The sequence below is a fragment of the Paralichthys olivaceus genome, chromosome 2 (genome assembly GCF_024713975.1).
Source record: "Paralichthys olivaceus isolate ysfri-2021 chromosome 2, ASM2471397v2, whole genome shotgun sequence".
Lineage (NCBI taxonomy): Eukaryota > Metazoa > Chordata > Actinopteri > Pleuronectiformes > Paralichthyidae > Paralichthys > Paralichthys olivaceus.
The window spans coordinates 9917724-9944143 of NC_091094.1; the positions used below are offsets into that span (position 1 = coordinate 9917724).

Consider the following 26420-nt stretch of genomic DNA (forward strand, 5'->3'; position numbering starts at 1 on the left):
ATAAATCAGTTTAAATTCCTAATAGTATAGATTGATATGAATAAAATGTAAATGTTTATAAATAGGTGAATTGAATAATATAATTGTTGAAAGTAAACTGAGGCACAAGTTGAGAGTTTTAACAGGCTTCATTTTATTTTAAATCGTTTCTTAAATATATTTATTGTACAGTTACAATAATGCAGTATAAAAAGCAAACATTTCAGTTCATACCAGGTTGTTTCAATCAGCATCGTGGGGAAACGAGACACTAGAGGGCAGTAAGTTTGCTTTTTGGCAACATTCTCCTGCACAAGTATTTTTTTCCCCAGCTTCGAACATTGGGGATCATTTAGTTTAAAAACACCAGGAAAATAAACAGAAGCTGCCATTTCTAGCTTATTGATTTTGACCTGATCAGTTATAGATTAATGGAACAGGATGTCATGTGCTGTTGTACAGTCAGATTGAATCAAATGCACATTAAGAAGGCCTGTCAGGGGACACAAGCACATCAGAACCACAGTTTTATGATACTAGTAACTATGAAGGGGGACTGGTCTTTCTCTAAACGGATGAACCACACTGTGGGCTTGTGTGGTAATCTTCTATGTTAGAGGTAGGCAAGAAATAAAGGGATAAACAGTGGTGTCATTTTTAGGTGTACAATGATTTTATGAGAGTACAGAAATCAGGAAAATGTACTCCCTGACATTACGGAAGCCTGAGACCAATTCTCTCTGATGTATTGAATAAAACGTTAAAACCCACAGTGTAGAATCAAGATGGTTTTTGCAAAAATTCGCCACATTATTACATTTCCACACATGACACCTACTCCTTTATCTGAACCCACTGAACGAACGAGTGTAATAATTTGTTTTCAGTCATTCTGAGGTTTATTTTGGTGTTTTTGTATCCCCGTCATCCAAATGCCTTGACTCATTTACACTTGTCTTTAAATACCTGCTATGAATCAAGTTGTGGATGGGTCTAATTTTTCATTTTCATCACAAACAGTGACTGAATCATAAATATCCAATGAGCTTGTCCACCCCTTTTCACTAGCGTGCCTTTTTTCGATGATACGTACACACATTTTTCCAAACCAGACTTGTATTTTAATACAATAAAACACTGCAATACTAGTATAAAAAAGCCTGTCTGCCCTGAATGAACCCACATGTGGTACGGACATACTGTGCCAGAGCAGACATATTGCTTTTTTTTCTCCCTTGTTCGCACGATCCTCCTCTTTTCTCTTGTGATTCGATGCTCGGACATGAACAGCAGCTACAGTACATTCTACTACCATAAGCTTCTTGAGGTTCCAATAGAGTATAGCTCCACCTAATTAGAAACATCAGCACCTTTAAATTATACAATCTCACGTTTTAAAAATTTGTTCATTGTACAGAGTCACATATTTACATCCATATTAAACCGCAAGAGTAGAAAATGGCAACGTAATCCGAGTTCCAAATATAAAATAAAAAAATAAAAAATGTAAACAACACATGGAAAATGTAAACTTCTCCTTTCAAAAAACAAAAAGTAAATGGATTCACTGTAAATGAAGAATAAATTAGTCAGTGCATAACGTTATGAGAGGACGTGACACAATGATCACATGGACATCGGAACATTTCATAAATTAAGTGCAAGTTGCAACATCAGTTGTCGTCAAGTAACGTGAGAATATAACAGAAGCCCTGGTAGGATTTCATTAACGTGTTGTGATATGACACATGTTTTCATAACGGAGACAGAAATACAAATGAACATGGAAGATGAGAAGAGACGTGGGTGGTTGTGGTTGATGTATACGACCTCTTTTGACTGAGGCCTCCGTCGCTGAGGTGTCAGAACAGAGGAGGCAGCTGCTCCGTCAGCTCCACTACTGCCCCGATTCACTCTCACGTCCCTGTGGTGCGTTTATCTCAAACAGAACGTGCATGTTTCGGTTTCCAGTGTCACAGTGGGTTTGATTTCGCTAAACATTTTCCAGTGGATTTGTTCTGTGTTGCAGCTCGTGGACGAATCCTCACTTCCCGACTCTCTGCGGCGTCCCTGATCACGACACAAACGTTCTCTTAGTGAGGGTGAACGAGGCCTTCAGAGGTCAGACCTGCCAGAGTCTGATGAGCGGGCTGAGGTGTTGGGTCCTTTTTCACCAGTTGGCTGGAGGTTGGCTGGGCTCGGCGCTGCCTGAGTGGTCCAGCTCTGCACTATCGCAGTCGGAGTCGTCGTACAGACCCTGGTTCACAGCAGAGACATGAATATTTTGAGTTAGAACAGCAACAGGTTCTTTAACATGGATCTACAATATCCAATTGAAGGGTGAAATATCTGCCAGCAGTCTGTTAGCTGAATCTGCATGCATTTACTATTGGTCTGTTAGCAGGATTGGGCTATTCAATTCAATATTCAATTTTCTTTGGATTCAATTAGTAGAAGCATTACAAGATTGTTGCAGTTCCCTTATTAATACCACATTTAATTCACCAGATCCAAATCTGTTCTAGAATTTAGTCCCCTAAATGTGTTGGATGTTTTTCATCAAGGTCCAAAAATGATTATCTGAGAAATCAACAACAATGCTAAAGAAACATTGCAACAAAATTGAATGGGTTCTTACTTGGGTCATACCCCACCCCTCCACAAAATACCATGGAAATCATGGCAGAAGTAATAACACAGAAACGTGATGAAAAGAATCAGGCACATTTAGAGGACTGATATCTATGAGTGTGTACGTTGAGTCCAGCTTTGGTGGTGCTCTACTGACTGCAATACTAGAACTGTATATTTGACCAGTAATAGTTTGTCTCCGTCAGTTCACCAACCTCATAATTATGGTCGTTTGAGGCGAGCTGGGTCTTGACTTGTCGTAGAATGGCTTCCTTCTCAGACAGCCCGTCGGAGCCCAGCTGGGTCGGGTCAGACGGGTCGGCGGGAATCTCTGAGCCCTGAGACAGTAGGTCATCGCTCTTGTCGTCCAGACGCTCGTCGGTGTTGGTGCTGACTACGTCCGGTGTACCGCTGTGGGAGTGGTCACTGGTGTTTCCCTCCTCGCCGTCCGACACCGACAAGTTCTCAGAGCTAAACGTCGACAGGGACTGGCATTTGGTCATGCTCACGGGACGCCTGACAAGAGAGAGGCGACATATTCATTAAACACTTCTACATAACCCATAATACATTGGAGGAATTTTACAAAACATGAAAAGAAAAATGCAATGAACAAAGTTCATTCCACAATGAGAGAGATAATATTACAATATATAGAATAAATCAATTAAATAAAATATTAAAAATATTCAGCTGCAACATGCAACTTCTCTACTAGATATCACTAAATTCTACACACTGAACCTTTAACATTAGAGGATAAGACGTTTCTCAGAGAATAATTTGTGGCTCATGACAAACTGACATATTCAGGGGACTGATAATCATGAGTGTGTGCAATTTGGTGCAGATGTAAATAAAAAATCTGGATCTAGTGAATTTAAATGAGGTTTCTTGTGGGGACTCATTCTGGATCTGCTTTTCTTTTTGAATCTTACCGTCTTCTTGGCAGCTCCACTTCACTGTCCACTTCTCCTTCTTCTTCCTCTGAGGACACGCCACGTCTCTGCGGAGATTATTTACAGTCAGTATGAAATCAAGTTATTCTTCACAACATTTGTCTGTCTGGTGAGAAACGACTCCGATGACGTTCGTATAGACTGTTAGAAACGTTAATTCAGGTTTTGAATTGACTGACAGTGACTAAATCATCAGAAGCATAACTCCTCTTATCATAAGATTTTTGAAATATGACAGTGGAGGCAATTAATGTAATAAAACACATGCAGCCATGTCTCTGATCTGAGCCAAATTTATCTTTCCTTCATTAACAAATCACATTGAAATGGTTTGATTTGCTAAAAGCTGCTCAGTTTGCTCTTTTTTAAAGTCTTGTTGATGATTTTGTGAAACTGGGCTGAAGTCAGTGCACATCATTTGTCACTGAGTCTCACCTGACTGCGTGTCACTGCTGCCCTGTAGAGCAGCGCTGCAGGTGTGAGCCGTTGACTCCTGGGCGAGCGCGTGATCACTGTTCCATCCTCCTTCTCCTCGCTGTCGTGGGGAACGCGGGGGCTCCCGAGTACAGACGTCCTCCCTGCGGCTGCTCCCCGGCCGCATGGCGAGTCGGGGCTGCTGGAGAACGGAATAGAAGCTGCATCTTCGCTGGGCGTGTCACTGCGCGGAGGTGTTTCCGCGAGGTCGTCGGCCCCCACACCTACATCCGGCCCCTCCTCTGCCCCCTCAGTCCTTCCGCTCTCCCCCAGACCGGCTGAGGCGCTCTGGCTGCCCGCTCTGTCCAGCCCGGGCCTCACCTGCCCCTTCCTCCGGCCCTCAGCCTCCAGGGTGGTTGAGATGAGGTCAGGGCTGGAGGAGGACATCTTCTTGAGCAGCAGGTCATGCTGCAGGCCCCTGAGGGCCGCACTGGGGTCTAGATGGTGCTTGCTGCTGGGAACGGATGACGTGGCGTTGACCATTGCTAAAGACGAGGAGAGGGTGGCTTTCAGCTGAGCCAAATCCCCACTGCTGCCTTTTCCAGCCTTCCTGTAGCGGGGCTTTCCTCTGCGTGAGCGGCCAGGGGAGGTAGAACCTTTGTTGGGTATCGTGACCTGGGTCATGGATGAGTCCAGTTTTGGGAGAATGACTTCTGACTTAAGTAAGTCAGGCCTGGAAAAGACAGGGACAGGATTAATCAAAAATATCTATCTCATATCTATCTATCAACTAAATCCATAAATCTCTGTTTGTATATGGCTCACATATCTCCAGAACCACTCATCTCATCGACTTCACACTTGGCATGTGTACTGTTAAGGGCCCAGGAAAGTGCAGTGACTAATTTGGTGTAATTTGGAAATGTGATAAAGTTTGATTAAACAGAGGAGGCTTGGAATCATCAGTGATATCGATCACGACAGCAGCAGAAGCTGATTCTCCAGTTGAGGTTCTGTAAACTAGATCGAGCTCAACTGAACCTTGAATAAACAGGTGAACAGCTCTTTGTGCAGCAGCACTGGTGCAGCTCCAGGGTTCAGTGAACTGAGTCCAGCAGTCGGCCTTCATTTGCCACGGTTCAATTACTGAAGGTCACTTTTTCAGTTTTGGAAAGAAAGCTGCAACCAGCATCACCAGAGGCCAGACAAACTATCTGTTCCATACAGGCATGTCTAGAACAAGCACTGCACTGGTAGATTAAATCATAATTATCCTATATCACTTTACGTTGCCTCATCTCAGTGAATAACCCTGTTTCTCTCACCTCTTGCTGTGCGACGGCAGCTTCTGAGGTACGTTGCGCCTCTTCATCAGTTTCTCCATGGAGTTGGAGGAGGCTGACTGTCTGGAGCTGTGGTGCTTGAAGCAGCCGGGGTACTTCTTATCCAGTGAATGCTCCCTCCTGACGTGTAAACACAAAGCCAATATTCATTTAATGGATGTCGGTGGATAAGCACTTTGTTACAAGTAATGGCCCTTCACATTACAGATAAACGTATCTATGTGTTTTCATAACATATACGCTGCTTAACCAAAGTTCATGGATCACAAGGTGTTAGTCCAAAGAATTTGAATAATTCATTAATGTTACAGCCGTAATGCTTCATTTTCTCAAGACTGTAAAACCAAAGTCTGACTATGACTTTGAAAATCATTTAAACCCCAGTGTTTTCATACTTGAGTAGTTCTTTCTCTTTGATTTCCAGCTGCAGCATGATGGCATTAAGCTCCATGTAGAGATTGTTGGCTCTCTCCAGCTTCCTCTCATAGTGCTCCCGGATGTCCAGTGCATGTCTGTGTGGAGAGGGCAGAGAAGGGAGGGATATAAATACACAGCACATTTATCTGCGACTACCATAACTGCATCTGCATCTTTTCTGTATCGTCAGATGTCCGTCCTCTTTACGCGCCCCTTATTCCCCGTTTCTCCGCTCACCTCAGTTCTTCTCTGCGTCGTTTGATCAGCTCCTCATCCAGCCGGTGGAGACACGTCCCCTCAGATTTGATCTTCTCAAAGTGGAGCCTCACCTCGTCTCTCCACGCCACCTGGTGAGACAAAAAAAACATATCTATCAGAGAAGGGTTGAATATTCCACCATTTTACAGTTGGTAATGTACAAAAAAGTACCACTACTACTATTTATTACCAATACTTTTCCAACTTGTGCTAATACTGCCTGTCTCCTCTGTCACTGCCAGTTAAACAGTAGAATAACAGAAAACGAGTGTGTGCAGGTTTCTGACAGAAATGTTAAATTAATATCCGGGTTTGGGTCGAGTTCAGTCACTTTGGCTGAGCTATCTACTTCTACTTCATTTCTTACACTGCAGGTCACAATAATTGGAAAAACATCAGGCTTGGGTCGGTAATAAAAGAATGCCAGTCAGGGTCGAGTTAGACTTGCTTAGTTTTATCTCATGTCAGATGGGTTTGGACAGAAAATTGCGGCCTGAGCTGGAAATGCAGGATCAATACAGGAATTGCATCCATTCCTGTATCTTCCATCATGATGATATATGCACATCTTCTGCATAATCTGCAATATACTGCACATATAGCCATATTGTACATATTTATTGTACATTTGTACCTTTATTTTATATAATTTGCTTTTCCCTGTTTTCTTTTACTCAATGTGTTTGTTAACACCAAAGCAAATTCCTTGTATGTTGAAAAAAACCTACTTGGCAATAAATTGTCAGCTTCACGATATTAACAACTAAAGATATTTTTCATTGAGATTACATTTCATTGCAGCATAGTAAAAAAAGCTCTTCATTTGCAGAATGAGGTTTGTGTATATCGATGGAACTAAAAGCTATTTAGCTGTCAGATCATAATCAATACAGAGGAAACAATATTAAACATGGACTGACATGACAAGAACACACGCACAAAAAAAATGCAGTGTGGGCATTTTCTTGTTCACATTGAAGCGCGACAGCTGTTATCTGATATCTGTCATATCAGGACGGCAGAAGTCAGATATATGAGTGTGTGCACGTATATGCATGTGTGTGTGCACGAGTGAGGCTGTTCTTATTAAGCTAATGGACTCTGTGCACTCTTCTACGTCTCCAGTCCCCTATTTCTCTCTCTCTCTTTGCTCTCTGCTCCCTACCATTAAAGCAATCAATACACTCTGGCAGAAAATACTTCTTTCCAACGTCACAAGAAAAATCCATTATGGGGCAGAGCGGAGAGGAACCGGGGAGGGGAGCAGGAGGGGGAAGGGGGACAGGGAGAAAGAAAGGATCAAGGATAAGTGGAGGGAGAGAAAGAGGTTTGTGTTTTGCATCATGCGCCAAAAAAAAAAAAAATAGAGGAGGTGACCGCAGCTGAGACCAAACAGAATCATATTTATTTTGTGTGCACACTTGTTTCTCAGGATTTTGCATGCATTACATATATATCAGTGGTGTTTTCTTCCATTCTGTTATTCTTTTCTAAGTCTTCATCTATTTATGTTTGCACTTGTCTTCAATATTTGTCACGGGGCCCCATCCCCCACTCAATCACAGACAGACACACCCTCCCTCCCTGTCGCTCATGTGATGGAGGTTGGAGAAAGGTTCTTCCATTGACCACAAATCAGCACTCTCGTGTGACAACGAACAAAGACCAAGGAACCAACAATAATTTGTTGTGATCGAAATGACAGGTATTATTATTGGGCTCCCGAGAGGCTTGGGGCCTCCGAGCAAGCTGCACGCTCTGCACAGCCTGAAATCACTGTGGCGGACTGGAAACAAATGACAGCGGCTTGACACCGAAATGACTATTACACATACTGGATGTTGTCGACAGGAGGTTTTCTAGTCTGTTGTCCATTTATCTGTTTAAATGGCTGAGAATGTGACATCAGAGGTGATTGATCTCAGTTTAATATAAGTATATTGAGCATATATAAAACTGAATATGTGCAGTATTGTATATAAATATAAGGTTCTGTCTAATTTCTCTGTCATATGTAAACTGTCAAATGATGAATATTCTAAAATAAAAAATATAATTAAACATTTTTCACAAATTTCACACACTCATAAATATCGGTTCACTACATACGCTAGATTTTTTCCATCAAGATCCATGAATTATCCGAAAATGTTGAGAAATCTCACAAAGTTTCAATGAGCTTACCTGAGACTGAAAGTACGTTTCCTGTGGAGTAGATAAAATATCTGCTGAGGCGATGTCCAGGTGCAGGAGAATCTGTCGGAAAGACGGCCTGTTTCTTGTCTTGCAGTTCCTGTGAATGGATTAAACAATGTTTTACGAGAGACACCGAAATAATGTAATCTCTCATTTTCTTATTATTTATTTAAAAGGGACAGTGCTCATTAATCAGGGGACAAAATACTGTAAATCAGCCTGAGTTAAATTAATAGGCTAATGGAACCTGAAATAAAACAAAAAGTCCTATCTTATCTGATTAAAATTATCTATGGATAATTCATGTGCATTATAAATACCATCTAAACTAACTGTATAACAAGGCCATGACTAAAACACTGATGCAAATAACCCATGATTATGATACTGCACCAGATAATAAAAAACAAGCAGGTGTAACCATGATGAAAACACTAAACCTGACAGAAAGAGGGAGAGGAAAAAACAAGGTCATTCAAGTGTTTCCTCTTCATGAAATATCACTTTCACTCTCTCACCCCTCTTAATGCCTTCCCTCCTATTACATTATCTTACAGATGAGGCCTCAACTTTATTTTTCCACCTCACTCTTCTTCCCTCCATCTCTCTCCTCTCCTCTCTCCTCCCCTCTCTCCTCCCCTTCTCTCCTGCTCCCTCCCAACGTTCTCACCAGCATTGCCGCAGGAGCAGCTTGAAGCTGTCTGGACAGCTATCAGGCACAGGCAGCTGCAGACTGTTGTTGCCCACCCCCCAGATGATGGCAGATGAGTCCACATCCTTGTAGGGCACCTCTCCTGTCAGCATCTCCCAGAGCACCACGCCGAACGACCTGCAGAGAGACGCGTGATAAAGATGTCAAGCGAACGGATGAAACATCAGACAGCAGGAAAAAATGATATGTGGAGTTAAACTGATAACAGCCAAAATGATGTATATCTGTAATTCCCAGTGATTGTAGCCTAATATGTACGTATTACAAATCTCACTGATGTTTAGCACTTTACTGGAAACATTTGGTGAAAAATCATTACGACTCCCAAACTTTTCCAAAACCAGAGATGTCTCATTGATGAAACACTGAACTGTTTTGCAGGGGAGCAGGGGAGCAGGCCCATCGGGACAGTAACTAAGGAAAGTCTGTTGTTGCTGACTCTCAATGTTGCCATGGTGATCATGTGCCGTATCCAAGGTGCCACTAGCATCACAGGAAGGTTTGGGGGGGGGGGGGGTTGTGTTTACATGTGTATTTTTAGATGATCTCCATTTCCTTGTTCATGATTTATCATAATATCAAGACAAAATAGGTATAAACTATTGTTTACTTGATGTTTGGTACCAGATTGAGGAGTACCTGGTGTCTCTCTATACAGTATGTTATCATTTAGAAATATAATTAATTCAATGTATTATCTTACAGTAAGAATACATCAATATGAAAATATTACATAGATATATAAATGGATGGATGGATAGATTAAATATAATAGTTGGACTGAACTGAAATGAACTGAGTTAAAGTCAGTAAATCTTACATTATTATGAAGATCAGTATACTATACAAAGTTTTTGTCACCTGAAATGTGTTCATGATAAACCCCATCTCCACTTTGCTTCAGCACAGCCGACTATAAATTAATTCACACAATTTTGAACAAAACTGCACAGTATACACCCCTGCGTAGCTTGCTTTCTACATCAAAAGCTTTTTAATCCTATTTTCACTTCCCTGCTAATGCACTGCTGGCCCTGGGCCAAACCATCCGCAGGGTCGGACGGTTATTCCAGCCTCTCCTGAGCACTGCAGCATCTGGCAAATCAATTATTAAATTAGCCAGCGTTCCTTTCAGGACGGAGAGCAAGAGTGATGGAGGGATGCAGGATGGGAGAGGGAGTGAGCGAGAATGTGCTGGGGGAGATCAGGGCCTCACCCAGGGCAACCCATCAGATATGGCAGAGACCCTACAGATGTAATGAGATATTGTACATAATACTGAATAGATTTTCTGGAAATATGATCCCGTGCTCTACACTGCCACAGACTGTAACTAATGAGATTCTGTGTGGATTCAGCCACAGATAACAGAAATCACGAGAGTTCACAGATCCAACAAGGACAGTTTAAATGGAAGCAGAACACCTACCAAATATCCACCTTCTCCGAGACTGGCTCGTTACGGATGACCTCAGGAGCCATCCAGGCCACCGTCCCAGCGAAGGACATCTTGGTGCTCTTGTCGCTGAGCTCTTTGGACGTGCCGAAATCAGAGATCTTTACTGAGTCGTCGTAGGTGATCAGTATGCTAGAAGTAAACATTGAAGGACATTCATCAAGTCTGAGTTTACCTGACTGACTTCATATATGTTGAAAAATCTGCTGAAATCTGTAACTTAAAGGTACAGTGTGTAGAATTTTGTGATATCTAGTGTTGAAATGGCATGTTGCAGCTGAACACCCCTCACCTCACCCTCTCCTTCTGAACATGAAAAAGAAACTGTGGTAGCCTTTAATTGTCATAAAAACTCAAAAGGTGTTTAGTTTGTTCAGTCTGGACTCATGTAAAAAACATGGCGGCCTCCGTAGAGAGGGTCCCCTCTATGTAAATATAAAGTAGATGAATATAAAGGGCCTTTTCTGGGGAACCAAACCTGTGGAGGACTCAAGCATCAGTTCATGGGACACCTGCCAGACCAGGTGAGCTGTGAACCTCCCCTTCGACTTTGATTTCAATATTTCAAGGAAATAATATTCCTCTGACATAGTTATGGTTCTGACATCAATGAGTTTATTCAAGTTATCAAACAACTTCCCTCTTTCCTTTTATTTCTCTATCATAAGAGCTACACAGACATTTAGAGGATCTGTTGGTCTTTGTGAATTGATGCATTCCACTGGTTCATTCTTTCCCCACCAGGTCTTCAGAACTTACTTTGGCGACTTGAGGTCTCTGTGGATGATCTTGTGGAGGTGAAGATAGTTCATGCCCCCAGCGACACCCATGGCCCAGTCCATGAGAAGGGAGGGAGTGATCTTCCTGCCCGCTCTCAGCACCTCATACAGCTGCCCCTGAGCACAGTACTCCATGAGGATGCAGTAACATGGAGCCTGGGTACAAATACCTCTGAGAGTGGAGACAAATGTTTACAGTATGTTAGGATAAAAAGTATTTTAAGATATAACCTGAACAAATAGTCCTCTTTGTGTCAAAGAGTTAGTACTTAGTACTTTCCACGAACCTGAAGGTGATGATGTTGGGGTGTTTGAGCTTGCGCAGGTGCTTGATGTCAGTCTCCTTGATGTTTCTCACTTTCTTGACAGCCACTTCCTGTCCGTGCAGTTTGCCCAGGAAGACGGCGCCCTGAGCCCCACTGCCCACCCACTGCAGGTCCGATATCTCCTCGAACGGGACCTCCCACGCCTCTGAGATAGGGGAAGAAGATAAAGTTGAGGTTGTTGGTCTAGTAACATATTGATTTATGTTATAGAACAAAGGGATGTTCCATAATGGTCCTCGGACATCTCTAGCAGCATCATGAGGATGACATTTCTGTTTGAGAGTGAAATATCTTGACAGCTATAACATATCCAAGGTCCCAAGAAGATAACACTTTGCCAAATACTACAAACATTCACCCTCAGCTGTACTTTGTGTTTTAGGCTAATTTTTTAAAAGGTTAACTTTAGATAACTTAACATTACGGCTAAACATTAGCATGGTAGCATTATTATTGTGAGCATGTTAAGTTGCTAGTTGTGCTTGTAGATTCTTCATCTTGGTTCAGATTTTTAATTTCTGCATTGATGTTGTAATAATTAATATTTCTTCAATATCACCTCTGCCAAGGAGGGTATGTCTTTGCTAATGTCTGTTGGTTTGATTGTATGTTAACAGGATTAGGTGACATTATTACTGAACACTGTCATATCTTCACATCCTGTGACAATAAAACCTGTTGTAAGCCTCCAAATCTGAGCCAGAGTGGAAATCTTGTTCTGTAGTTGAACCTCACCTTAACCTAAGACTCAGGGCGTGCAGGCGGACAGACAGGCAGCTCTAATCTCCTGTGGGTAAGTCTCCCTCAGCCTCCTAAATCCTACTTAGTGCTATTGTGGGGCTGACGCAAAACAGGGGTCCAATGCACAGGAGGGGGTTGGAGGAGAGAGGGGATTTAAGGGTCTAATGTGGATGTACGGTGAATAGAGAGGTGGAGAGGAAGTGACGCTAGTGGTGGTGGTGGTGTGTGTGTGTGTGTGTGTCTGTGTGTCTGTGTGTGTGTGTGTGTGTGTCTGTGTGTGTGGGTAAAGAGATGAGATGGGAGGAGGATTCCCCAGGGGTTGTGGGGGTCCATGTGGCCAAAGACAGACTGTTAATACAGAAAATATTTACAGCCTGCTCTGCTGCTGTTCTTAACCAGGAGGAAGACGATTCAGACACATTTGTCACATTAATAAGAATGATATGAATGATTAATGTTCATCAGTAATTGATGGGTCTGCATCTAATGAGCCCCTCAAATCTCCTATAATAAAGACCAAATCCGGTAACACCAGAATTCACTCCTTGTCTGCTTTGTTTGCTCGGAAAAATTGAAGGACATTTACCACATCAACCCTCCTGAATCAATAAAGACCATTTCCCTGCTTTAACTGTGCTACTACATTGTTCCTTCCAATCAACGCTTAATAATAGGGCATTGTCGCATGTTAGGCAGCCAGTCAGCTGATATACCCCTATTTATTTCACTTTCATAATATCCGTTCTTGCTCTCCTCAGAACGTGCGACTCCCTGTGATGCTGCACAGAGGAGGGGAGCAGCGAGGTGCAGATGGGCTGGGAGTGATAAGAGCAAAGGATGAAAAGGAGAGGAAAGGAGACAATGAGAGATGGAAGGAGGAGGGGAGTGGAGGGGAGATGTGGAAGTCAAACGGGCGATAAAATATCAGGACGCGGTAAAGACAAGGAGAGAAATAAAACTGCCACCTTCATGTCTGACGTGTGACATTGAATTTATTCTATCAAGTTTGTTTTTTGGCATCTTATATGAGTTTACTTGTTAATATTATATGTTTCTATTTGAGGATGTGTGTGTGTGTTCATTCTTGGGCGCATGTTCACATGTGTGTGTGTGTGTGTGTGTCAGGTTTTTGCGTTAATAGAGATGAGAGGCGCAGGGTCAGAGCGTGGCCATGCATAATTCATGAGGCAGATTTGGCAGAGGAGTCCCGGGGGAGCTCTGCACTATTGTAGTGGCTGCAGACATAAACAACACAGCGTCACGGGGAGCTAGTTTCAATGGGGGGGGTGGTAATCGTGGGAGGGAGGTGGCGTGGGCACATGCAGGAGAAAAAATGAGGGGAGGGGGCCATCAGGGGAAAATAAGCCCTTTGCAGCTTTGAAAGAGTCTCGCTCTCTGGCTGCAGCTCGTTTGTGTCAAAGAAAGTGTTTGTTTACAACGTGGCCTTTGTGGGAGTCATTTTTCTTCCAACTAGTTAATGTAATTAAACTGCAGGATAAGATCATTTCATTTGCATATCAAAGCCTCGGACTGGATTTAAATGAAAGCTAGTGGTTGCTTTTATTGGAAAATTAGAAGCAACCACTGATCCCAGTGTGAATGGTGTTTGCATTGTGGGCTGAAATGTATTTGAGTGCTGTACTCACCGTCCAGGTTGTGTTTGTGCTCTGTGGAGTACGCTTTGCCAATCATCGTCCAGACAGGACGCAGACATCCAAACAACCCCTCCAGAAACCCTCCGCCTCCTCCGGTGGACTGGCACTGTAGCCTGGCGTCATCCGCCTGGCTCCTGACTGCGCTGCCGTCCGGCTCCTGCCCCTCGCCCTCTGTCCTCCCTAGACTACCATCATGCTCATGGAGCTTCAGGACACTGTTGGCAAAGTGCTCCTGTTGCTCCTCGCCCGGTGTCTGGTTGTGCCCACCAACAGTCTGACCCTCTCCTCCACCACCCCCAGGCTCCACCTCGCCCCCGGTGTCTATGGAGAGGACATTGCGCAGGACGCACTGAGTCGGGGTCAGGTCCATTTCTGGGGTGCAAGGTGTTTCCGCATCGAGCCGCCGGAAGGATGGCGGATCAGAGAGGGGAGAGTTGAAGCCAGAGAGGGAAGGAGAGGGGGCACGAGGTTCATGAACGAGCGCCATGACGGACTACGGTCATCCGAAGAGTGAGAGAACTGGGAGCCTTGACGAGATCAAATATAGAAAGAGAGGGAGAGAATAAGATAAACTTCATCATACAATTCATGTTTAACACAAATGTCATGGAACAAAGATCACATAAAGACATTTTCAGCATTTCTAACTAAAAGGAATAAGGTGTATCTTACTGCACCAGGCATAGTGAGTATAGTGGTTATGTCATGTACGTGTCTATCATGTGTGCACTGACAATAAATACTGAGTCATGATTTATCTGATATTAAATCAATACTAGAACATGAGACATTCAGGATGTGGGTGAAGGACAAAAGAGCTGGTCCTGCCTGGACCATAAATCTCAGTTCACTTACTTCGTTTACTATGCACTTAAATGATATGAGACCCTGCTCCTGAGCTAATCATATGTAGGTGTCAGAGCACACAAGCAAATGAATGAAATAATTCTACATCTTGTACTATGACGATAATAGTATTGCCGTGTTAAATGACAAGTCCATGGTGCGGAATGGTGCCACATCTGGTGATTAACATTCCACATTGGAGCATTATCCCTGCTGCATTAAAATGGATGAGCTCAGATGATGAATGCATCATGTTGAGAGACGACTGCGAGTCTCTTTAAGGCTCGTTGTTTCTCCAAGGACGACAGCGTCTACACACTGAGCGCAGAATGAAGCCAACATTTCCTTTCAGAGCTGTTTGAAGCGATCCACTCCTCCTCTGACGAGCAGGACGAAGACCTGACATGCAAATCAAAGCCAGTGTATAGTTGCAATGCTAGAAACTCAACTCAAAACCTAAACATCAATTTGCAGATATCTGGTGATTGTGAGGTTTACTTCATCATCTGTTGTTGATATCCCACTCAGTTTGGAGGTCAATATGAATCAAATTACTCATCCTAAATGCATCTGCATGCTATTACAGACTATTCTATTGACTTTCCTTCAGTGACAATACCTCTGATTAAAGTCACACTGCTGGCATCTGATGGATGAGCCATTAGCCGACTATGCCATGATACAACTACTACTATACTTGTCATTTGATATTGTACGGTCTCTGCCTTATGTCAAGCCCCTTGAGATATTATATGTTGGGATTTGCCGCTATGCAATGAAAGTGAATTTAATATCATGCTGTTATTCATCTTTATATCTATAGATGCACAGAACTGCACGGCCATCTGTAATGAATGAACAGGATGAGAGAAATCATATAAGTCCAGGAAACACACAGCCTGGATGATTCATCAGCACAGCCACAACCCTACACCCTGTAAAAAGAGATAAAATCCTCCTTCTGATTTCCTGCACTGACAGAAACCACTGAGACACATCTGGTGTCTGCAATCTGGAATAATCACACATCATCCACGTCCCACTGATCCTGTCTCCTAATGGTGCTGCTCGCACTCCATTTATTCTGGAGGTATCAGCTGCAGGAGCTGCAGGAGCAGGCTACGCTCCGTTACAGGCCAGTGCATTGTGGATGTAGTAGCTTGTGCTTATGCGCATCGTCGCTTCTCCTCCGGACCTCCTGCGGTTAAGGATGCATCAGTGGCGCAAACACACCATTGCAGCTTGTTATTCTATTTTACGCGCATAATAAAGATGAAGAGGACGCTGCGTAATTCTGCGCTCAGACCTGCTGCCATCTCCCATGTCTATACCTGCCTATCACGCCAATGAAACGGTTCCTACCTCAGTGCAAGTCCATCGCTGGTGAATGCAAAAAGCTTATTCCACTTTGGTTTATTCTAATAACAGCCACCTGATGTCAATTCCTTTCTGGATTTGTCGGTAAAAACAGCATCCACACCCTCCTCTTCCTCCTTCATCCAGTCGTGGTAGCACCGTGTGGAAGTCTTCCTGTGCGTCCTCTCCTGCGCTTCTCTCCCGTGGACAGTAAACACGCACACAGCTATAGCTACGCTCCCTTGGTTTTTTTTTTTTTTTTCTGTTACACCTCCTCCTCCACCTCCTCCTTTTCCATTCTCCTCTGAGGATGCAATGTGCGCACACTCAGGAATTTATACGGCCACCTCACCTATAGTAAACACCCCAGCGGAGAGAGGGGAAGGAGCGAGAGAGAGAGGCAGAGATGGGAGGAGGAGAGGATGGAGGAGAGGATGGGAGGGGGTGGCCAAGCGCTGGCATCCAACCAATCGGAGGAGAGATGTGCCGTGACGCGCTCAGACACGGGGCAGCCGCAGGTAAACGTGTTTATGTGACAGTGAGGCCACACTCTGAGAGAGGAGGGTGAGGGTGGAGGGGTGAGGGGGTGAGGTTGGTCAGCCGGTGAGTGAGGTGATCAAAATGATGTCATCCACAAAGCAAGAAGCCTTTTGACTGGACAGCGCCACGAAAATCCCCTCAAACCCTATTAAGGCCCTATGGAGCGTGATTGGTGCATAATCTGTGAGCGGCTGCCACAGAGAGGGAAGGACAGTTTTCTATTATCATCTTTATCTTCATCTTCTCCAATCTATGCTGACCCACTTCTCTGAGACAGGAGAGAGATTAGGACTCATCGGCACATGCGAACAGCTAAATGGGACTTTTCCTAAGGCGTGATTTGTTTCCCTCAGCGACTTTAATTAACCTGGATGAAATAAAACTTTTAACACGTGTCTCATGATGTGTTTGAAGTTTCAAATATACAATAACTCCACAGTTAGACCCCGAGTGATTTATCTGTTGGACGATTTAAATCAAAGGTTATGAGTCTGTCGCATCAGTATCTTGTTTGTTGCTTGCAATTATTTTACAGAATAATCTAGAATATCCCTGGATATAAAGTGCACACCTCCGCCAAAGCCCAACAGTCCCCTTACATTCAATCAAGTTCACACACTTCTAGATATCAGTTTGCTGAATATGTCTGACTTTTTCCATCAAGATCCATGAATTATTCCAGAAGAAAATACTTTGATAAGTGATAAAAAACATTCATGCATCTGACCCCGGATCAGGATCTCCACCAAAATGTACTGGGTTCTTCCCTGACCCAGACCACATTGTTCTACCCAGTTTCATTGGTCCGGTTGTTTGGTTTAATCTTTATTCTAACAAACAAACAAATGGACCTCCTCGGTGGAGGTATGCAGAAAAGATGAGCATTTATGTTTACATTTGACATTAAAAAAAGTTGGAGTTCTATATATATATGCTGTGTTTGTGTTTTTCTTTTTATATGATATAGATTAAACTGCAAAATGTCAAGTCTCCACTACATTACAAGGGTTTGATGACGACATGTGAGGAGTGATTGCCCAGATGTTTTGCATAATATCATCCGATATATACATTTTTTACTCCCTCATATCAGCATTGGCCCCCAACACTCCATTTTGTTTGGTTCTAACTTCAACCTTGTCTTTAAAACACCCTCTTATTATTCAGGGGATTATTACTGAGACTGAATGTAACCCCACACAATGAATAAATAAAGTTTTTATCACTACACCACAGTCATATAAACCGGATTCACACAGTTAAATCCCCCAAAATAAATCTCAATTGGATTGTGAAACAAGCTTCTAACAAAGAGGCATTTCAAAGGAAAAGGACACTTAAATCATCACCATTAGCCAATGTACGATACAAAAGAAACTGACTGCCCCAAATCACCCAGCTCACATATTCAAGTCAGGGAAATCCTGCAGGATGGTGACGGATGGACAGTTTAACTCTGCAGGCCCACTGGGAGATCATGAAATCACTGCAAACATGAGAGAATCTCCCGAGAGCCAAAACATTTGGCTGACAACATAGGAAGATGTGCGTTTGTGGAACAGCTGGGGATCCTGCATCTGAGCCGTGTATTTACAGAGAATCTTGATGGTTGTAGCTACATGACCCTTTTTTGAGTGCTAAATCCAAATCCAGCCCTTAACTCCCAGATTAAGCTCATGTTTAAGCCCGTAACGATGACCTCATCGTGCCGCTTGTAGACAGCGGGGGAAACCCCAACTATGGTGCATGGAGAAACTGAGAAACCTGCGCACACGCAAGCACTCACAGCCTCCCCCTCTTTTCTCGCTTTGCTTTATGAAATCCTGATGAAAACAGATCTGAGTTAGATCCCTCAGGTGAAATCAGGAAAAATAGATTGCTTCTGTTTTTATGTTTTCATTTTGAGTCATCCTCACGCCATCTGCTTCCACATGAATCCTTGGCAGGAAAATAAAACAGATATTTCTCTGTTTAATCAATTTGTTTGGTGGTCTATGGAATAACACAGAAGCAGACTCAACCATAGCAATTGTTTTTTTTTTAAATATTATATTTTAGACCTAATTTTTAAGTAAGTAATTACATTTTCAACTTAATATTTCATGAAAAAGTGTCACAGCGGGGGATGATCATGGATTAAGGCCTCATTTGCTGCATTTGTAAATATTTAATTGCATTATGTATTTCATTTCGTTATTTTTGACATTATCAAATTCCTGAGCCCAAAAACGATTCATTAAAATTTCATGTATGTTTTAGCATAGTATAAAAAAACTGTGGAAAATGAAATCTGCAGCTTTAACAATTCCTCTCCCTATACTCTGTCTTCAGGCAGTCTGGACGGAGCCACACGTCCTCTGTTCTATTCCCATCTTATTTCTTAAAAACTTTCTCCATGATTTATTTATCGGCGCTCGTAGCTGCAGCACGGTCCTCATCATGGATGTTCAGGCCTCCGAGGATCTGCCTCTGATGTCCACCAGCGCAGCTTCTGTTCCTTCGTCTGTTGTGGTTACTCCAGCAGAATGAACGCCGCAGGGTACCACTCCTTATCTGATACAAACTACAAATCTACAAAGTGACATGCTTTTCAAAAAATTAGATTCAGTGGGACTCACTGCACAGTGGATTCTGATTGAGCTACGTGCGTTTTACTGTCAAAACCAGAGGTGCTAAGCTTTAATCTGATGACTGCAGACACAGAGAGAGGTCTGCATGTAAATGGCTGATGTAAAATGCTGCATTGTTTGGCAACATGCCTCGAATCTGTAGGAGGGAATTAACAGAAGCCTGCAGTGAGGGATGTGGAGAAGAATGTCTTGTGTACATGCCTCTGAGTCTGAGTGTACAGTATGTCGTGTGAGGCCCAGTGCCAAGCGGCCACAGATTGTCCCAGTATGATGGAGGTGGGAGGGGGTAGAGGGCAGGTGTGTGTGTGTGTGTGTGTGTGTGTGTGTGTGTGTGTGTGTGTGTGTGTGTGTGTGTGTGTGGTTGGCTGTAGACTACAGAGACTGAGGGGGAGGGCAGCTCCTGGCTCAGTGAAGAGCCTATTTATGGATCCTCATTGAGAGCCCCTTGTGTTACTCATTGTCACTTTCACTCACACTGTGGTGAATAGGCGGCCAATCATCAAATCCACTCAACTCTGTTCCTGAAGGGAACGTGGAAAAAAGATAATTGGCACTCTGCTCCGACACCATACTGAATAAAAACCAACAGCAGAGATTTACCTTTAGATTTTTGATAAAAGAAACAAGGTGTGTGTGTGTGTCTGTGTGCACCAACATCGAGTGATCCCTTCCTGTCTGTTGGGGCGGGGGGGAGGTTGATATGGACAGTGTTGTCATCCATCAGGTTGCCACTGCTGTGTTTTCATCCATACAGTCCACTGATGGGATTCGTTAAGATTGGCGCCACCCATGTATTACCAATATAGCGGCGAGGGGAGGCGTTGTGAGTGTGTGTGTGTGTGTGGGGGGGGGGGGGGTCTTCATTTCAACAAGATGATCTCATCTCCTGTCTGCAGCTCAGGAAGAGGAGTTTTCATTCATAAAGTTCATCCATTCACACACACACACGCACATATCTCCCGTTGGGACGCTTGAGCCAATCAGACACTCAGGTGAGATCACTGCCGGACGCCAAGGTTCGTCTTCCAGTTTGAAAACTCTACAAAGGTTGAGTGTTTATCTCCTCTCATCATTTTGACCTTCTCTGGATTACAGCACCACAGACTCAGGAGCGAAAAGAAGACGTCATATATAAAACCGACTGAGATTTTTACTTATTTGACAACAGTGATAAACATTTTTTTTTCAATAGTCATAAATTATATACGTGTACATTTTCAGTTTATCTACTTGCTGACTGATTTTCTGACCACCTGCAGGAACTGGAAACAAGCAACTAACACTGACATTAGACATTTTCAGACATGAACTCTGGAAAATATCTGAAAAATTGGGTCAGGATGATCTCCAGAGTTTGCGTTTTCACACATGAAGAAGGCAGCTCCAGATTGTCAAGTTCAGACGCGTTCACAACAGCAGGAAAATGTCCGGAGCGCTCAGGTGAAGGGTGGTGTCTGGGTAGAGCAGCAGGAGGGTGATGACGTGATGCATTAATTAAGATGGTGTATTTGTTTAGAGCATCACCAGTGTCAACCCTTGTCGTCTGCTTGGCACCTCTTTTTCATCATCAGATATTTGAATAAAAAAAACGTTCACGTCTGTTACAAATGTCATCAACACGCCCACCCACTCACTGTGAATATCCTGGACATTTCCCTGCTGTATTCACACATGGGCTCACGACTTACTGGAGCATTTGTATTCTCATATGTAGCAGCTCCGGAAAAATTTCAGGATAAATGTCTAAAAGAAGTTATATTGTGTTTTCATATTTAAAGATGTTTAGAGGGTGATCATGTCGGTAAACAGCAGGGCCGCCCAATTTAACAACATCATTCTCCTCTTATTATAAAAGTTTTGGAAAATCCTCAATGATTTGAGCAGCAATAAAATACTCAACCAGTGTGCGAGTTTTCACAACACATGTCGATGATGTTTGTAACACGCAACAGAATGAAAAAGACAAAAAGAATCCAAATGTGTGGTGATAAGGGTCGACTCTGGTGTCGATGTGCTCCTGCTGCGTTGTTCATGTGTGAAAGGCAAACATCCGGAGAAAGACCGGACCCAATTCTGTGGACATCTCCAGGAGTTCATGTCTGAAAACAGTTCATAATACCCTGAGTGTTAATGTGAGTGTGCATGGTTGTTTGTCTCTACTTGTCAGCTCTGTAATAAATGAAATAGCGATGCTGATTGGCTCCAGCCCCACACAACCCTCAAGGGATGAGCGGTATAGACGATGGCTGAATAAATATTTACTACATTTTGTATGAAGTGAGCTGATGAATAAAATCGTGGCATTATTTTTTGAAAGCATCCTCACTCTACTTTTAATGTCTAAAACTTTGTCCCGGAGGATGGAGAGTGAACCAGAGTGACTCATTCTGGCATGTTCTAAAATATGCTAATCCAACATTTAGATCAAGCACTGCTTTGATCTTCCAGGGAGAGTCGAGATGCATCTGATTTCCCTTTGAAACCTCAGAGAGGCGATAAGCCAGCCAGGCAGCCTGCTGCGTGTAGAGAGCCGCCGGCAGCAGCCTGGTTGGGACAGGGTTAATAACAATAAAGGGGAGGTTGGAGAAGCCTTACCGAAAGTCACATGGTCTCTGTCGGGAAGGGGCGGAGGAGGGGGTTAGAGGAGGAGATGGAGGGAGGGAGGGAGGGAGGCTGGCGGGGAGGGGACGGGGAGGAGTCGGGAGCGTGTTGCCGTAGAAACAGAATCCTAAGTTGGCTGGTGTGAAGTCAGAGGCGTAATATTAGGCGGTGACTGCAGTTAGATGCTGCTGGTGGTGTGAGGTGGGTGGATGGGAGGGGACAGAGGGAGAGACGAGGGAGGGTGGGGGGGTGAGTCACACTGGAGGACGCATTTTGCATTCTAATGGATGGACGGACACACACACACACACACACACACACACACAAACACCTTGGGTATGTCAACTTAAACCTTCAACCCTCAGTCCCTTTCTCGTCTTATAATCTCATGCATCTCTCCACTACTGTTATATACAGATGGCTCAGCATTATCCTGCTCCTTTAAACATATAATTAATTCATTATGCCGATGGAAAATCCACTAGCGGGCGTCTTGGTCGCTTCAATTGCATGTGCTGCTGATCGAGGGCATCTATTAGAGGGAACCAAATGCTGAGACGGGCCAGTAAACTATAGCCATGTAATTGGTGACGGTATAATTGCACAGCACACGTGGCAATTAAAGCGATAATATGTGTAAACCACGCTCAAGATTATCATTGGATTAACTACACTTCCCAAATGCCCTTGAGTGTAGAGGCTCGGCAGCTGTTACAGGGGAAGTGTTAATAATTATGTTGCCGATGTTTTTTTTCAGGCTGTTGTTTTGCGGTTCTTCTTGGTTTTTGGCTTCAGGGAAGTTGGTTTGTATCTCATTAGACTGAGCTGTGGAGAAACTCCTCCTGTTAATGAACTTTTCCTCTCCGGGTGCAGGACGAAGAAGCAGAAGCAATGCGACTAAACAGATATTTTTTCAAGAGCACAATTCTACATCATAACAATTAAAAAAAAAATTTATTTGAGATTTGTTTTGCTTAAGGGTTTACAAAAGCAGTTAATTTTAACAGCCAACAGACTTGACTAATGTGAAACCAAATGTGTAAAATCAATAATTACACTTAAGGATTCTCCTAATTAATCTGTTGCGTCAATGAAAGGTCATTTTAATGCTGCGATCACAGAGACTTTAAGTACGTGGTTATGTTGCATATTGAAAAACGTCACTTTTGCCTAATTTAATTGTCTTCGGTGTACATATGCAAATGAATGTGTAGGTGTGATCTTATTATCCGATATCTGCTGTTGTCTAAACACTGTTAACGTCATACATTGCAATTCAGCATGACTCGGAGTGTCGCTTGTTTCTTTACTTTATCTTTTACAATGAAAACTGAACAAGGAAATCGAGAGAGGGAAACAGTAAAAGTTTCGGGTTGTGAGGTGTGTTTGCTGCAGTGATCACTTTAAAGGGAGCTAAACTACAGAAATAAACAAACAAGAAAAATAAATAAATATTATTATTTTAATGTGAAGGTCATTTGTAAGTTCACACCATCTTATGTTCATTATTCATGTTTTACTCTTATAAGTCTAATGATTGAACCTTTAAGAAAACCAATTTGTCATTAACATAATCAATGGCAACTGGAGATAAATGATCTACAGCTTCTGCACGATGTAAAATGCTTTGAGTATAATATCACTTCATAATATTGTATAAATAAATGTTCCCTGTGTCTCTTTCTCAGTTCCCTATCTGCCATCCCCAGTCAGGGCAACATACAGTAGCTCCAGCGGTTGAAGAGCAGCCACTGCAGTGTTATAACTCAGGGGGCTGTGACGTACACTTGCCTCGTGGCGAATAATTTACTTTCTCAACCGAGCGCTAGTTCGCTCTTCCTTTTAAGGAAAGCTGGGGCAGCTTCATTTCCCATCAATGCTGTGTGTAAACCTGGAAGCAGCAGGGAAGATCACAAGTGTCGTGACGTTCTCTCTGTCACCGCCCACATCTGTATCTCATGGTTTGTGACAAGCCAATGGGGGAGCAGGCTCGCTGGCTGGTCAGCAATGTGGGAGGCTGCCGTTTGTACCTTATCTCAGAGCTTGTTCATTACCGCTGTGCCTGTGACTGTGACTCATTCAATTTTTGGGAAAAAGGAGCAGCTACAGTTCACCCTGAGGCAAAATCTATTGTTTACCCCCCTGAATCATTGATCTACTGTTTACCCCCCTGAACCTTAATGCTTCAGACTGTCAGTGTAATTGTCTGTAAACTCAAAGCTATAAATATGAGGATTCATAAATTATAAACAACATTTATTTTTAACCCGGTTATATGTTGTGTCACAACAGCCACACTAGCCTCCTATAAACAAGGAAAATGGTTTTATAAGCCATCAAAAATAAAGCAAACTGACATTTAAGGGCAAAAACTGTATGGTATCGCTCCACCTGAGGCCGACCTGAGCTCCGGTTACATCACATCTGATGCAGTGGTACAGAGAAAACATGAGGAAAAGGAAAATCTAATAAGCAATAAAAGATAGCTTCAGTTTTTACAATATTTATAAATGAGGACTGGGGCTCCTACCCCATCATTTTGTCATTACGGTCAAATAAATTAAACATTTTTATGTAAATTGGATGTCTTCTTGTAGAATGTTCTTCCTTTGTTTAACTAATTTATGCTATTTCCTATTTTTAATCAAATGTGTCATCTCTATCTTATCTTAAGTCTGAATGTGATGTTTGGCATACACGCCAAACAAAACAGTGTCATCACACTGAACATATAACCTAATGTATGCAGAATAATAAAGAGGCAGCAGCATTGTTTCCACATTTGTATTCTGGAGGAATAGCAGTCACAGATTATACAGAGTTATGCTAATCACGCACTTGACTGGATCCCATATTAAGAGTCATTAAGTCGGCTGAAGTAAAGAGGCTAATTAGTATTTGTGGAAAAACTGTGATGGAAGTGGTGGCATGTCAAGAATGTCAGGATGAGAAAGATTATTGTTTCAAAAACGAGACGCTAACGTCAAAGAAACGTCTCTTGTGTCAAATCAGGAGGGAAGTGTTGTGTCGGTGCAGTGCGCTGTCCATGGTGCTGATCAGGAGCTGTACAGCCTGTTGGTTTCCAAAAGTTAAGCTAAGTTAAAACTCTTTAAAGACCATGATGAACGGAATTTAAAACCCAAGTCAAATACGACAGATGTGAAGGAATATCAGAGAACAAGAATCACTGTTATTGAAGAATAGGTGTGGCCTCCAAGTGAACATAACTACAGGTTGAAACAGTAGGTATCTATAATCTCACAGTCAGGTCGAGTGTACTGAGATAAATTCTGACTGGTGTGTTTGAAGGTCAGTTATCAGATCCACATTCGTCTCGTTTGTAGTTTTGTTTAATAATATTTTTCTTCTTTGTTATATTTACATACTACCCACAGCAACACAACAAAACCCAGAACCACACATTTTAAGGCACGGTTGAAGTAAAGTTCGATGAACATAAACATACTTACTACCAAACTTTTCCCATATTCAGATAATAGAAGATTAGATTTTATAAATATAAATATAAGACCCCACAGAAAACATGTGATTGTACCTGTGGCTGTGGATAGGAATGACATTTAAAGATTCCCTCACTCATGTGGCCTTGTTTTAAACTAGTTCTTTAATAATTAAACGGTGAATAATAGTAATAAGGTTTATATAAAATGTTTGTTTTATTAGCAAATCAAACTGTGAGCGTAATATTTCTCTCCTTATTAACACTTTTAGCTTTTAAGCCTCCAAAAGGTTCCTGTTTTGTTTCTGTCCAGTTTCTTCATTGTGGACCTCAGTAAAGACCCTCACATGTAAAAATAAATCCCCCAAACCTGCGAAAAACACAAATCTACTGCAGGAGATTTGTTTTTAAGCAGAACTGAGGCAACAAGAAACTGAACTGGTCATGATGACTGATGTTATGGGTGAATTCATGGCTGATCAGACACCAAGCAACTCAGCAGAATTATTGAACCATAGCGCCACCTGGCTGCTGTTCACCTTACGTGCGTCTGAACCACAAACTCGACTCCTGGACTCACGCATTGAAATCTAAGAACAATACAGTGACTCCTCATTGAACCTAAATACACACATGTTACATTTCATCTCATGCTGCCTGCCTGCATCACAAACACATAACATCAGACTGGTGCATCAACACTGGTTCCCCACCGGAGGGATAACTCAGCCCTGTCATTAGTCTGGCAGAAGACCTACCTCTCTCGGGCTCGTGTTGATGAACGACGTGAACAGACTGTTTGTTTTCCTCTGGTGAGTCTGTTTACCTCCGGGCTGTTTCCCCAGAGGACCACAGGGATCTGGATCATTTACCTTGGCACTAGGTGATATCGCGAGAACGAGAGTTGGGAGGTTGAGTCGAGTCTGACCTTCGACCCCCCCACCCCAATTACATCCTATTGCATCTCATCGCTCTTAATGGAGACAGAAATCCTTCCAGATGTATAAATTACACTGAGCCAACAAATCTTCAACTACACTAATGTTTATTATATTAATACTACTACTACAACTAATGATAATAATAATAATAATAATACTAATACTAATGATATAATAATA

The 26420-nt window shown here is 42.7% G+C and overlaps 1 protein-coding gene across 2 annotated transcripts; it reads right to left on the reverse strand.

The window, feature by feature from the left end:
* Positions 1–113: 113 nt before the first annotated feature.
* LOC109635388 (mitogen-activated protein kinase kinase kinase 12-like) lies at positions 114–26198 on the reverse strand. Of its 2 annotated transcripts, none has more exons than XM_069534907.1 (14): positions 26058–26198; positions 13858–14393; positions 11432–11615; positions 11125–11316; positions 10339–10497; positions 8868–9026; positions 8186–8294; positions 5981–6090; positions 5722–5838; positions 5309–5446; positions 4005–4716; positions 3549–3616; positions 2826–3126; positions 114–2236 (listed from the first exon to the last, which is right to left on the reverse strand). In XM_069534907.1, the coding sequence occupies exons 2-14, from the start codon at positions 14351–14353 to the stop codon at positions 2150–2152; spliced, it is 2832 nt and encodes a 943-aa protein (XP_069391008.1). In that variant the 5' UTR covers positions 14354–14393; positions 26058–26198; the 3' UTR covers positions 114–2149. The 2 variants fall into 2 exon arrangements, with proteins under 2 accessions (XP_069391008.1, XP_069391003.1); XM_069534902.1 differs by lacking the exon at positions 26058–26198 and adding an exon at positions 16075–16500.
* Positions 26199–26420: the final 222 nt, after the last annotated feature.

Excerpts from the sequence above, each read along its gene's own strand:
- LOC109635388 (XM_069534907.1), bottom strand. The coding sequence starts at position 14,353 with ATGGCGCTCGTTCATGAACCTCGTGCCCCCTCTCCTTCCCTCTCTGGC. Across the intron at positions 11,317-11,431 it reads CCCAACATCATCACCTTCAG|AGGTATTTGTACCCAGGCTC; the intron begins GTTCGTGGAAAG and ends CTCCACTCTCAG. Across the intron at positions 6,091-8,185 it reads AAACGTACTTTCAGTCTCAG|GTGGCGTGGAGAGACGAGGT; the intron begins GTAAGCTCATTG and ends TTGTCTCACCAG.